Source organism: Mus musculus, chromosome 3, assembly GCF_000001635.26.
Source record: "Mus musculus strain C57BL/6J chromosome 3, GRCm38.p6 C57BL/6J".
Lineage (NCBI taxonomy): Eukaryota > Metazoa > Chordata > Mammalia > Rodentia > Muridae > Mus > Mus musculus.
This window is the reverse complement of record NC_000069.6, coordinates 54,261,806-54,275,548: the sequence shown is the minus strand read 5'-3', so window position 1 is coordinate 54,275,548 and position 13,743 is coordinate 54,261,806. Positions and strand designations below refer to the sequence as shown.

The following is a 13,743-nucleotide window of genomic DNA, read 5'->3' as shown; positions in this document are numbered from 1 at the left end:
TCTGCAAGTTGTGTTGCTCTAAAACTGACGAAAACAGACATTCTACCCTTTGAGTCTAGCATGCCTTTCAGTGGCAAAGTATGGCAACCCAGTCCATGTATTTCTCTAGAGAGGTGCACTAGGTCAGCTTCTCTTCATGCATTTGCGATTCCGTCATTTGAGTTTGTATGTATTATTATCAAATGTAAGAGATCTTAAAGGACTTGCACAGCAATCAGGGCATTGATGCCGAAGGGCAGAGAAAGCCCCTTGACAGGTGGTGAGAGAAGCAGTTATAAACCACCATCTGGGTTTCCAGAACTGAACCTGGGTCCTCTGCAAGGCCATCCAGTGTTCCTAACCTCTGCACATCTATCTCTTCAGCCCTGGAATGCTTTTTACTTTTCAAACCCCAGGTTGGAGTATCACCTCGTAAATGTCTTCCTCATCACACACCTGCTTGATGGCTGTTGACTTTTAGTCTGCTGTAAGCATGTTAGTGAAATGCCAAGTTTTATCTCTTCTGGCAACAGCCACCGCATTTTTGAACAAGCAAGCCATTAAAAAACCGAGAAGGTGCTAGTACAAACTGAGATGCATCCAGAGAGTTAACTGTTCACGGAAATGGGAAAAAAACAGGAGAGAACAAAGCTTCAGGGAACTTCTGTCACAATGTGTTTGTCCTGTTCCCACAATGGAACATTTCAACATTGCGTTCTCTCTCTCTCTCTGTGTCTGTCTGTGTGTATTTATATACAGATGACACAATTTCTCAGGCCTGTGGTAGAAACCTTGTTACAGGCCTTGAAGTCAAGAGTCTGCACCCGGGATGGAAAGAGCCCAAGGGGAATGGGTCCCGGAAGTCACTTTCAAACGTGCTCTGGGGGTCTGGATGTTTGTCCTTTTTGTTATTTGTTTCTTTCTTTCTTTTTTTTTTAACCTCTCCCAGGGCTGTTCACTCAGGAATGCTTGAGCATTCTGAACATGGTTGTGAGGATGTAAGGGAGAAGACCGTCTCTGATTTTACTCTCATCTGTCAGTCCAGATTTCAGGCTTTGGGGTATAAACAGCATCACTGGGAGGGATCCTTGGCCTTGCCTTCTCTTGCTGTGGCTATTACACAAATAGTAATCAGCAGCCCCAAACAAAGAGCAGGACACCTTTTCACCAGAGTAACCCCCAAGGGCTTGTTCAAGACCCAGAGCTGTCGAGGCTGACCTCTATAGCCCCTTTACTGAAGACAGAGTTACACTGTAGCTGCACCGTGAGACATCAAATCAGCAAAGATAAAAAGAACACAAAGAATTCCTCATGGCTGGAAGTTCCCTTTGCTTTTCGAATGGGGGAATTGAAACGTGTCTCTGGGCTCAGAAGCCTGTCTCTGTCAAAAATCATTGTATTACTAGAAGTTATTTTACTTAATGGAGAGTATCGTGATACCAGATCCCCCAAGAGACATCAAGTTAAGGGCAGCTCCTAGGGTGCTGGGATATATTTAAAACCTCAGTGGAGTGGAAGATGAAAGCCTGCCAAACTCCCTTTCTGAAGGCAGTTTGCAGGAAGCTATAGATGACCTCCTGTTGGTAGGCTGCTGACCGATCTGAGGATACTTTCTGCTATCCCACACTTGGTCCTCCCTTGCCACACTCCACAAAGAGAAACACTGGAAGAGGAGATAATAAGAAAGCCACATTGTTCTGACTACAGTTTTTGCTCCTTTATGGAGGAGTTAAATATCAGAGAGGGATGAGAGTGACTACCCCTCAATGCTTCCTTAATTCAAATGAGGGGATGCCAAGAAAAGCCCTGAAGCCTGAGGATTATACAGCAAGAAGAAACTAGTAGTCCACACTCCCTGTGAAGGCATCTTCTCAACAGCTAACTGGTATACCTCTCCCTTGGTCTGGTTCAACATGGAAAAGGGAAAACCAGGCAGTTTGTCAATGGGGCAGCTGCTGGCAGCCTGAACGCTTACCGTTCTGTGTGTCTGTTTGTTAAGTCCATGCATGGTGCAGGAAAAGCTGTGCATGACTCTTCTTGCCAAACTCAAGACTTGTGAGGATCGTAGAAGACCACAGAGACTAACTAACTGCAGGGTACACAGTGGTTGAGGGACTGTAAGGTTTTAGACAGAGCTGAATCTGATCCTGAGAACTTTCTAGTGCTTGGGCACAATAGTGCAGCACATCCCAGGAATGTCACCATATTCATTCCTGACACGGATACTTAGTGATTCCCAGAAAGCAGGACATCTGGGAAGAGCTTTGGCCTGGGTGCTGGTTGGTTAATGAAGACCCAACTTCTGCTGTCTGTCAGCTGTCTTCCCTAAGGCAGCAGGAATGGAGAAAAGCAGAGATCTGTGTACCCTGGGGCTGGAGTCAACGCGTGAGACATAATGTAGATGAACATATCCAGGTCTTTCAGGTCATGGGCCAGTCTTTCATTAAGAAGAGAAAAATCTTTAAAGTGCTTATAAGTTTAAAAATTTTAAAATAGACCCAGTCCTTTGCTGCTTGAATAGAAGGCCCACTCTACTGGAGGAAACCCAAACCTGTACTGTAAACCAGACTTGGGAGTTCACAGGCCCCGAGGGTGGATCTGCTACTGTTCTGAGGATCTACTACTACTGTTATTCTGATAATTGGACACAATATCAATCTGACCCCCAAATCCATATCTCTATACCGACACACTGGTGATGCTCTTAGATCTTATCAGAGAATCACCGTTGTATAGTGGTTTACACAGAAAGTCACAAATTGCTCAAAGCGCACAGAATACCAGTGGAGTTGTTAGCCATAATTTAGGGCATCCTCACCATTCCTCTTCCTAAGGCTCAGGGACCACAATAGAAAGGGGGAGGAAAGACCATCCTAACCAGAGAAAACAGTGTCTTTTGGACATGACAGGACTTCTGTGCTCACAAACTCATGGCAGCTGTGGTTGTCTGCACAAGACTTGCACGAGACCAATCCTATCAGCACTCTAGTATAAGGAGGGTAGAGCAAGAGCCCCATCCCCTAACTAGAGAGCTAGGAATACTTGATGGCTCTGGGAGGGGATAAAGTCAATTTTTTATGAAGGATGTGGCTCCTGGTAGGTTGGCCACGTTCTAGTGGATGGATCCATGCCAGGAGGAGTACATGGTCTGCCCAAATGGGACTAGATGGCTTGTTAAAATAAGAAGATACAAAGTTGTGAGTTTGGGAGGTGGGGATGGATCTATGGGGAGATGGGGGTGAAGCTGAGAGGAGTAGTGCAAGGCATAGAAGAGAATCTGAAGAAAACACACTGTATGCAATTCTCACATATTTAGGAAAATGTTAACAAGAAAACAAGCTGGTCTTACATCTTAATAACTTAATGTTTCAGGAAGCCTATATCTAAGAGTGATCTCATTCAAAAATAGTCAGGCTCTCTAATTTAGGTGGGCTGAGTAGAGTGTCTGGAAAAAGGAAGCCTACTTTGCATCTAGATTCTGGGGAGTAGTGTTTCATAATTGTCATATGAGAACGGAGTCTGGTATGAGATCTTTTTTTCCATAATTGTTTCTCTTTCTTGAGTGTGTTCAAGTACCTCTGCAATTTCTGAATCAACTAAGCAAGAGGACAACTTAAAATCTCAATTTACTGAAAATAATTCACAGCGCTTCTGACTGGAGTCAGCAGACCATCAAGAGAGGCTGATGTAATGCAAATGGGGACAATTACTCTGCATTTGAAGACATTTGAAAAACCCTTGAGTCGCCGTGAGTTTGTCCACTATTTTAGCATTAGAGATAAAAATTTAGGAAAACAAAAATAAGGACGCCCACAGTTTCAGTTTGGGAAGAAGAGGTGCCATGTCAGGTAAGAATATACAACTTGGTTCTGGTAGTTCGTACCTAAATATAATTATTTAATAATTAATTAAAAAGTTTGAGAGATAGCATTTTTCATAGGATCTCCTTTCATTTCAACGCTTCTATGGAAATTACAGCCGAATATTTAAATTGATGGGAAAACAACAAAGGTTTCTTCGCTCCAGCTGCCTTGTCAAGGACCAGTAGAAGCTGCATAGTGTACACTTTTCAAATGTGTGTATTTTCACTATAAAGATTACCACATTCCACTTAAAATGAATTCTCTTTAAAAAAACAATTGACCGAAACACCCTTCACATGTGCGTATCTCTCAACAGAGGCTTAAATATTAAGAATGTTCTTACAGTTGAGGGAACTTAACTGTATGCCCCAGAAACTGATTCTTCCAAACTAGAAAGTAAGCATGTTTACAGGTATTTCCTCTCCCTCCCTCCCTCCCTCCCTCCCTCCCTCCCTCCCTCCCTCCCTCCCTCCCTCCCTCCCTCCCTCCTCTCCTTGCTCTCATTTTCTTTCTCCCTTTCATCTCTCTTCCTTCTCCATCCTCCCCTCCCTTCCTTCTCTCCTTCCATCTTTCCTCCCTCCCTCCTTTCCTTCCTCCAAGACATTGCTTATTTTGTTCTAAGCCAGTGGGAGCGATGAGGGAGAGGACGGCAGCAGAGCTGTGGGGTGGTGCGGAGGATTTAGTGTGTAAAATGTGATGCTTGTTATTCCTGACCAGTGTGCATCCTGGAGTGTGTTGCACCTCTAATAAACTACATGCACTGCTCAGTCGCATTGTACCTGTGGAAAGGTGCGAGGAGGCAGGGAGTGGTGCACATGTGTGCAGAGATGGTGTTCTAGAAACTTCCTGCTTCCTGAAATCCTATCTCTCTCATTTCTGGCGCAGTGTCTCATAGAGAAACACGGTTCTTTCTTTGGAGGCTCTGGGATTTGTTGTATTAACAAGCACCTGCTGGCCCTTTGATTCTGGACAAGGAATCCAACTTCCGAACCCTGTCTCCTCTCTGGAAAACAAGCCATTCCCTCGGTTTAATATAGCCAGATGGAGTAGAGTTGCTGTGACATCCGCAGCAGAATGTGCATTGAAATTTTCAGCCTCTTTAGCATCAATGTCATGCAACTACATTTATTATAGTGATTTCTAACTAAGGAAAACCAATTTAAGCACCATCCAACCATTTAACCTTTTTTATGTTTTGATGTCTAGTTTGCTTTTCAGTATGTGTCCCCTTCCCATCTACACTAGGTACCAATATTCTCAGAAGGTCTCTAGGGATCAGTCTTTGGGTGTTAAATTTGACATGTGCTGTCATAACCTGACAGGGGTCATTTTTCCCCAGTAAAGAATTCAGTTACTGCAAATCAGCAGGTGAACAGACAACAATTTAAATATTTCTAAATATTGTGTATCCTGATAGTTTACTGGGTATAACTGTATACAAGTAGCTTTTAAATAGTCCCACCAGCACATAGAGATAAACAGGAAAATAAGAAAAATGTGTCATGCTGTAATGGTTGTCTAGTTTTTGTTTGTTTGCTTGCTTGCTTGATATTACAATAGTTCTTTAAAATACCAAGTGGCTCTTTTGCCACTGTGTTTGGATCTTTACATGACTATAGCTCATCTGTTGAGCATTGTGACCTGGGGAGGAGTGGAAGAAAGCTATATGCTAGTTTCTTATCATTGTAACACCATTTCGAGCTGATCAAGAGGCTAGGTGCTTTAGAAGTAAGGCTGAGATTATGAGTCATTGAAGACACATGATCTTAGTGATGATTTGTAAAAGGGAGCACTGATGTATGACTCAGGGGTAGAACACATGTTTAACATGCAGGAGACTCTGAGTTTACTCTGTAGCACCCCCTAAAAATGGGGAAAACAAAAATGGTCACCAGACTAAAATTTTATATATACATAATATATAATATATATATATATACACACACACAAATATATATCACAAGAATAAAAATTATACACACACACACACACACACACACACACACACACACACACATATATATATATTGGTCCCAGGAAGATGTTTGTTGGTTCCTATGAGTGTCAAGATGAAAATAAGATCAACATTATGAAATCCATGTTACCTGTTTGGCAGACTTAGTTGAACATTTTCAGACTTCTTAACTTCAATGTTTTAACTTATATAATATACAGTAAATGAGGGAAATGAGAAGCCAATGTTGCTAAAGAAAAATTGCTAAAGCAGCCTGCGATCCAGGCAAGCTGGGTAATGTGGATATTATGGGCACGTCTTGCTTTGTGGCTAGCAATTCTCCAGGCGCTATTTTTAACCAAGCTGAGATTCTGTTCTCTGCTCCATCATCTCCTCACTTCACCCTTCTCGTTGTGCTCACAGAGCACAGATTTGCATGCTGTCTGACTGTGGCATATTCTTAGGCATGACTTAACGCCAATCACTTCAGCAGCCATTTTACCTTCTCTCGGGAGCAAGGCAGTATTTAATATATGACAGCCTTTACTGAAGTGCTACTTTTATGAAAAAGATATGTTATTAATTTTGCAAGCTTTTGCTAAGTTGATTATATAAGTGTATATACGCATATGTATATGTACATGTGTGTGTTTACTTTTGTGCTATATGAAAAACTATGGAATATTTTTTACCTATTATAATTTAGTTATAATGGATCCTGAAGAAAAACTCAAACTGGTTTTTGGGAAGGTCTGAAAACTAGTATTCCCAAGGAATCCTTTCTTTTCTTTAATTATATTTTATGTGCATTAAGTGTTTGCCTCCATATGTTTAATTGCACACACACACATGTATGTATGTATGTATGTATGTATGTATGTATGTATGTATCCTGCATTGTCCAGAAGAGCCTACCCCCCTTAGAACTGGAGTTACAGATGGTTGTGAGCTGAGCAGCTAGGTTGGTGCTGGGCAGAACCATGGACCGCTGCAGGAGTAGCCAGTGCTCTCTCAATCATGGAGTCATCTCTCCAGCTCCACGTCATTCTACTTTATTGTTAAACATCTAGAACCACACAGGAAATGAAACTAAAGATGTCTTACTTCATCACCTATCAGCCTTGGGCAAAAAGATATGAATGTTTCACTGATGCAGCCACCAAATCAGACCACACCCCTTTAATCTAGATCACATGTTCATAAAAAGCTCTCAGCACTCCTGTCCTAATGCCATCTTCTGTTCCCTTTTGAGAACAACAATTCTCTCTCCCTAAGGAGGGCAGCTCTGTAGACTCAATGGGGGATCAAGTGTCATTCAGTGAAAAGCCTTTTCCTTTATTGATGAAGGTACCAAAAGCCCTGAGGGTTTGTGACTGCCTATGTTTTAAGTCCATAGTAAAGTATATCCATAGCATGCCAGTAAGTGCTCACAGCCCTTGCAATTCTGGGTCCTCTAAAGCCCCGCAAACTCAGCCTTAGCAAGGAGGCTCTCAAGATTCACCAATATAACTCTCTTGAGAGATCTACCTGATACATAAACACGTATCACGTGCCCTGTTGATAATCACTCACATACTCTTTTATCTTTTAAAATACATCTTTTCACTCTAAAAGCTTTTGGATCAATTTTACCCCTCTGGTTATATTATCCTGAAAATGTTACCTCTAGCAAATACTTCAGCTTTTTGGAATTATAATACATTTAAGACTACACACGAATTACCTAGTGTCTCTGACATCATTTCTTTCATCCACTTGTCAAGGAATATTCTGCTACAAGTTTAATACATAGCAGGTAATCAAAGGTGGTTTTAACTTCAAAATTAGATGTTTTTATTTTTTATAATATTTACCATTTTCTGCAATTCTGATCATTAATTCACTACCTACTCCCTCCAGTGAGATTTAAAGTCCATCAGCCCAAAGGCCTTTTGCTTGCTATGTAATGGTCCCAGTCTTGACTCTTTGAAGGTATTCAGTATACTCACTGATGGCATGAAGGCGAGCAATACTATTTATGCTCACAGCATGCCGCACCTGGAAGGTTTTCCTAAAAAAGCTGCACGTTCCATTTGGGATGTCAGGGCTTTCAGACATGTAGTGTGAGTTGTCAGTGCATAACATACGGCCTTTTAAATGCTTTAGTAAGAGTTACTCCAGAAAGTTTCTCTCTGAAGAAAATTAACATAAAATATGTCCCTTATGTGAGATACTTTGACTGACAGTGATAATTTCATCTTGCTATCAACTTCCTTGCCGTAATGTTTCTTTGAGGAATTACAGATCTAAATTTCCCTTTTACTTTATATATGCATGTACTTCAGGTTAGTCAGGACTGACTCTAAAGCTCACTTGAGATGGTATTTATAAAACATAGTTACAACACCAACTTCACATCACTATACTGTTCTTTGCTACCACTTATACTAAGGCCTAGGACTGAAGGCAGGTCACCTTTCTCCCCGCTGATCCTCATGCTAGACTCCTCTCAGTTTTGAAGTTAACCCAAGCAGATCTCCTGAGATTAGGAATCATGAAATGAGTCATGTTCTCTAATGAACTGGATCTGAGACCAAGGGGAATTCAAGTAAAACTGAAAAAATATGCTTACTCAGCAAACCACAGTAGAATACAGTAAAGGATAATTAAAATGCAAATTCTAAGGATAGCTACAGTAACAGAAAGGAAGCAAAAACACAGTTGTTAATAAATAAGGTTTTCTACTCTGATTGTAGCAGTTCTAAAATAATTATCTATCTCTGGTAAGTGGAGGTTAAATCTTTTCCTATTGTTTAATTTCCTATTTCTCTAGCTACAGAATTTTCTGAGAAAGACAATCGATGAACTACATACATAGAATCAGAAGTTCTTGAGATACTCATACTTCTATGTGGAAGGCATATAAGAAAACTAAGGGGTGCAGGTCTGGTTCAGTCAGTGACAGAGACCACCTCTTTGCCCCCATAAAGGCTCTGGGATCAGATGCCAGGACAGGAGAAAAATAAGAGATTATATGTGGCCAATGGGACACATCCAAAAGATTCAAAAGACAAGCAAGGCACAAACCCTGAGTCACTTATGGGACAAAGGGTCATCAACTCCTTGTAACCTGTAACCTAAATTACCTTTCCTGCATTGCATTTGGGAACAAGCACAACACAATTGGAAAAACATTTGTTTGATTTGAAAGATGAGGTCTTAGAGCTACCATGGGCAGAACCTGTGTGTAATCTCTCCCTCTGCCCCAAACATTAGTGAAGATTCTTTCTAAGCAACAAAATTCCACGGCAGAGACACGTTCGTTATTATATTTTCTAGAGTAACACATTTACCCAGGACCCACGGTAATATCATCCACTCCACGATGGTTGGTGGTGGACCTTGCCTGTTCAAGTCTGACCTGTCGATGTGCTGAGAGGCTAGCAGCAGCAGAAACAAAAAGGTCAGATAGGAGGCTGTGTGGCAGATAAACTTGATAAATGGCTTTCTGATGAACAGTCCAAGTGGGCTTTTGGGAGCTATCAGGTAGCACACGGAGAAGACGGGGAAGAGTAGTCCTATTATGAAACACGTCACCATCTTCACCGCCCAGTGTCTTCTCCTCCAGCCTGGGAACTCATCGTACCAGCGGGAAGCGAGCAGCTGCTGGCAGTTGGGCTGAGCAACAAACTAGGAGGAATGGAGAAGGAAAATTAGGTTCCTATTATATGTAATGACCTCAGTTCATCAGGAAGAACTCAGAGACATCTTTATCCCTTACCGCATAGTTTTAAGAAAAGATAATGACACACTTGAATATTTTTTTCCAATTTCATATTAAAATCAAATTTAAACAAACAATTTATTCTTTGGTAATGAAGTATTAGAATTTAAAGACACAAGCTGTGGTTCACCTGATCTTAGAGTAAAAATAAAACACATGAAGCCATTCTAACAAAGACCATATAATGGGCACTTACTGCACTCACGGCACAGTGCTGTGTGCTTAGGCTTAAATAGAGTCAAAATGGAGACCCTACACTGGCAATGGAGGCAGAGGGAAGGAATAAGAATACACAACATGTCTTAGTTGTTGTGATCAAACACTGACCACAAACGCAATTTGGGGAGGAAATGATTTATTTAGCTTGCAGGTGACCGTCCATTATGTAAGAAGCCAAGGCAGGAACCTGGGGGGTGGTAATTCAAGCAGAGACTGTGGAGTAATGCTATTTATTGACTTCTCATCTATCTTTCTTACAAAGCCCAAGGCCTCCAGCCCAGAGTTCATGCTCATAGCAGGCTGGGCTAAATTAGCAATTTAGAAAATGCCCAACAGACATTCCCACAAACCAACATAATGGAGGCCCCACTCAATTTGACATTCCCTCTTCCAGGCTGTGTCTATGTCCCTGCCAAGCTGACAAAAAAAAAAAAAAAAAAAAACAAAACAAAAAAAACAAAAACAAAAACAAAAACCTACTCAACACACAGAGGATACACTACCTAAAAAAAATGACCAAATATTTAAGAAACTTATACACACAGGATAGGAAGTGAAAATGTTCACATCACATTTTAGTTCTTCACTTAACATTTTCCATCATATGTACACATGCATGGGTTTCTCTCTCATAAAAACAAATATATATTCAATTGGGTCTGGTTAATAGAAAAGTAAGAATATAGTACTATAAACAAGCTAATGATCATTGTCATAGCTGAGTTTATTAGAAACATTACTGAGTATATTATCATATATACTAATCAATTATTATATACAAGCTATTTCACAAACATATTACCCCAATAACATGCCTAAAGTGTAACATATATATACTGCTTTCTCCTCTTAAATGAGGAGGAAAGAAGAGTTATAAGAAATGGCTATAATTATCCAACATTTCAGATCAAGATGGAGTGTTGAAATGTGCTGTCCAAATTTCCTACACACAAGTTTTTTTTTTCACTGTGACTGACACCTCAGTGTCACATGAATGGAGTTCCACTTGGTCAAGGATGACTTTCGGAGAGAAGAAAGCCATTCAAGATAAGACACAGCAGGGGAGTTCCAGCCTACACTGGTGGTAAAGTGCGCAGTGGGTGTGAAGAATGGCGGTGTAATTCTGCATGAGGCCAACACTTAAGACCCTTGAGAAGGATTCTGCTGACGTCAGAAAATAGCTTTCTCTGCGTGCAAACCAGACACTTGTCCCTTCATAGTTCTTCTCACCCTTCTCCACATTCCCTAGTCTTCTTCCTTGTCTCTCTGTTGTATGGACCTGGTAAGACTTGGCCCTGCCGCTTTTCAGATGGTGTGCAAACAATCAATCGCTGGGTGATGGGAAAGGATGCTTCCTTGGGAAGAAAAAGAGGCAATGGAATGATGGATGGATTGAGACATCCAGTATCCGAGGTGTCCAGTCATGTGGATTAGATGAATGGGAGTTGGTCTTCTTGTTCTGGACACTTACTAATCAAAGCATATAGGAGTGGGCAGAGAGACGTGAAATAAATCAAAATTTTATGATACAGGCTTAAGTAAATACAGATAAATCAAAGCATTTCCTCCAAGCAAGAGTCAGGAGGGCAATTTGTTTTTTATTGTTACTAATTTAAGCAACTGTAAGACTCTGTAGAAAGGAATGTTTGAATTTATATCAAAGAATCTAGACTTTCTCTTGTTTTCTGGCCAGAGCCAGACTTTTGAAAGTGAGAGCAGAGTCCTGATACATAGACAGAGTTTGCCACAAATGCACAGGGGACCCTAAGAAGTTCTGCTGCTTCTAGAGCCCCATCTGCTACACAGTATTCTTCCCAAGGGCACTTCACATACAAATGGTCTAACATTTATTTCATTTCCTATGACAAAATGTTCTCAAGGAATTATAACTCAGATTAAAATTTATTTTTGCTGAATTTTTTAAAAAAATTTTATTCATTTTACTTATGTTTGCCTACATGCATGTACGTGCACCATGCCTGTGCTTGGTGACCGTGGAAGACAGAAGATGTAGTCTGATCCTCTAGAACTAGAGCAGTCAGCTCAAAAGAACCCTCAACCCCGGAGTCATCTCTCCAGCCTGCTTAAAAAAGCTCTTAACAGAACCCAAGCCACTGGAGATAGAAAAATATGACTATAACTGAACCCACTGATTATAGAAAAACATGACTATGAATGGCTGTGACCTCATCAGATTTCATGTATAAACAGACCAATCAAGAGATTTATGTGGAGAACAACACATTTTATACACTCTGGGAAAATGGAAGAAAGGTTTAGAGATATGTCATCATGGTCACAACCCTATCTCCTGACTCAAGTCATGTGAGGCAGGGAGACCCCACCATTACAGTTTTAGAATTTTTTTAGGCCATCATCAAATTGGCCACCTTTCCTTAGACTGACAGCAGTGTCACAGATAATGGTGGAAGAGGGTGAATGTCCTATGATCTGCTTTGATTCCCCAAGGTATCACATGAGGACCCCGAGAATCCCCTTCCAACAGAAACAAGCTAGGGGCCAAGTCTTAAACACAGGTGCCCTTATTCAAGGTACAGCGTTTAAGATTTGCTTGTTTATTTTATATGTATGCCTACATGTATGTAAGTGCACCACACGTCTACCTGATGTGTACAGAAGCCAGAAGAGGGTATTGGATCCCCTACAGCTTGAATAACAGACACTTGTGAGCTGCCGTGTAGGTGCTGGAATTAAATAAGATCTAACCTACATCTAGCACTGAAGATTTACTTGGTAGGATATGATGTCTAGCTGGGGCATTGTCTCTTCTATTTTCAGTGACTCTACTCTGTTTATATTCCTTTTGTATGTGTCTATAATCTAGGAAGGTTCTGCAGTAGTAGGTGTCCACATGGCTTTTCAAAGGGCCTTGTTTCTTCTTTACCCTCCCCTCATCCTCTATGTCCCTCCTACCTAGTTCTGTCTTCATCTTTCCATAGCACTCAATTCTGCTTCTCCTTTCTAATGAATCCTCTACAGCCTCAACCCCTTACCCAGTACCTAATGTCTGTGGTCATTTGGATTGTAACACAGAAATCAAAAGCTAGAAGCTGACATCCACATATAAGAGAAAACAAGTATTTGTCTTTTGGGGGTCCAGGGCTCTGTATGTTATCACAGAGAACTTACTCATGCGTGTTCATTGCTGCTTTGTTCATAATCGCCAGAAATTAGAAAACAGCCTTGATATCCTTATGGATATGGACAATGGTTGGATAAGGAAAACCTGGTGGATTTACATAATGGAATATTATTCAGCTGTCAAAATTTGAAATTGTGAAAATTTTCACAAAAATATAGGTATAAGTAGAAAAATAGCCAAACTGAGTGGGCTATTATTTTAAACTTTTAATTGCTAAACTAAATGATCTCATCCTCTTTTTCCTCTCCATTTTGTCTCCTGCCTCCCTTCCCTCCTTGATCGCGTACTTCTTCTCTGAGTCTTTTTCTACTTCTTGTCCCTTGCTCAGCTTTCTCCAACGCCCTGTAAAGGACTCTTTTAGAGAACTGACTCTCTCTTTGACTAAACTACAGGTCCATCCAGGGAAGCCCTGGCCAGACCCCAGAGCATTGTTCACATGAAGTTGGGGGTCTACGGCCTGGGTTTCTCTACTGTCTTCCTGGGGGCAGAAATGGGGGAGCCACTGTTTCCTGCAGCCACCTGGACTTTGGGAAGTGGATTTTCACTACAGGTCTGTGGATCAGGCCCTGGCCAACCCCTACACAAAGAGAACTCTCAACATTCAAACTAACAGTGATCCCATGCATTCATAGACGAATCACTGAAAATTAATTTTAAATTCTTCATAATCTGCACCCAATAACCTTTAAGTCATTTCAAAAGCTGTATCCTTTGAGTATTATACAGCCACTGAGACACAGGGTTTTAATGACTGTGACAATAACTCACTCTAATTTAATTTTTACAAAGAAATCATGATCCA

The 13,743-nt window shown here is 41.0% G+C and overlaps 1 protein-coding gene across 8 annotated transcripts in view; it reads right to left on the bottom strand.

Annotated features, from left to right (window-relative positions):
• Window positions 1-13,743, bottom strand: part of Trpc4 (transient receptor potential cation channel, subfamily C, member 4) — a 162,888-nt gene that overhangs the window by 42,923 nt on the left and 106,222 nt on the right. For 4 of the 8 annotated variants that reach the window (XM_017319534.2, NM_016984.3, NM_001253682.1 and 1 more), the window contains exon 4: window positions 9,129-9,465. In XM_017319534.2, the coding sequence (XP_017175023.1) occupies window positions 9,129-9,465 (337 nt within the window). Of the gene's footprint in view, window positions 1-7,609; window positions 9,466-13,743 lie in introns of those variants that run through there. The other 4 variants (NR_046161.1, XM_006501297.4, XM_006501298.2 and 1 more) reach the window with 3 other exon arrangements.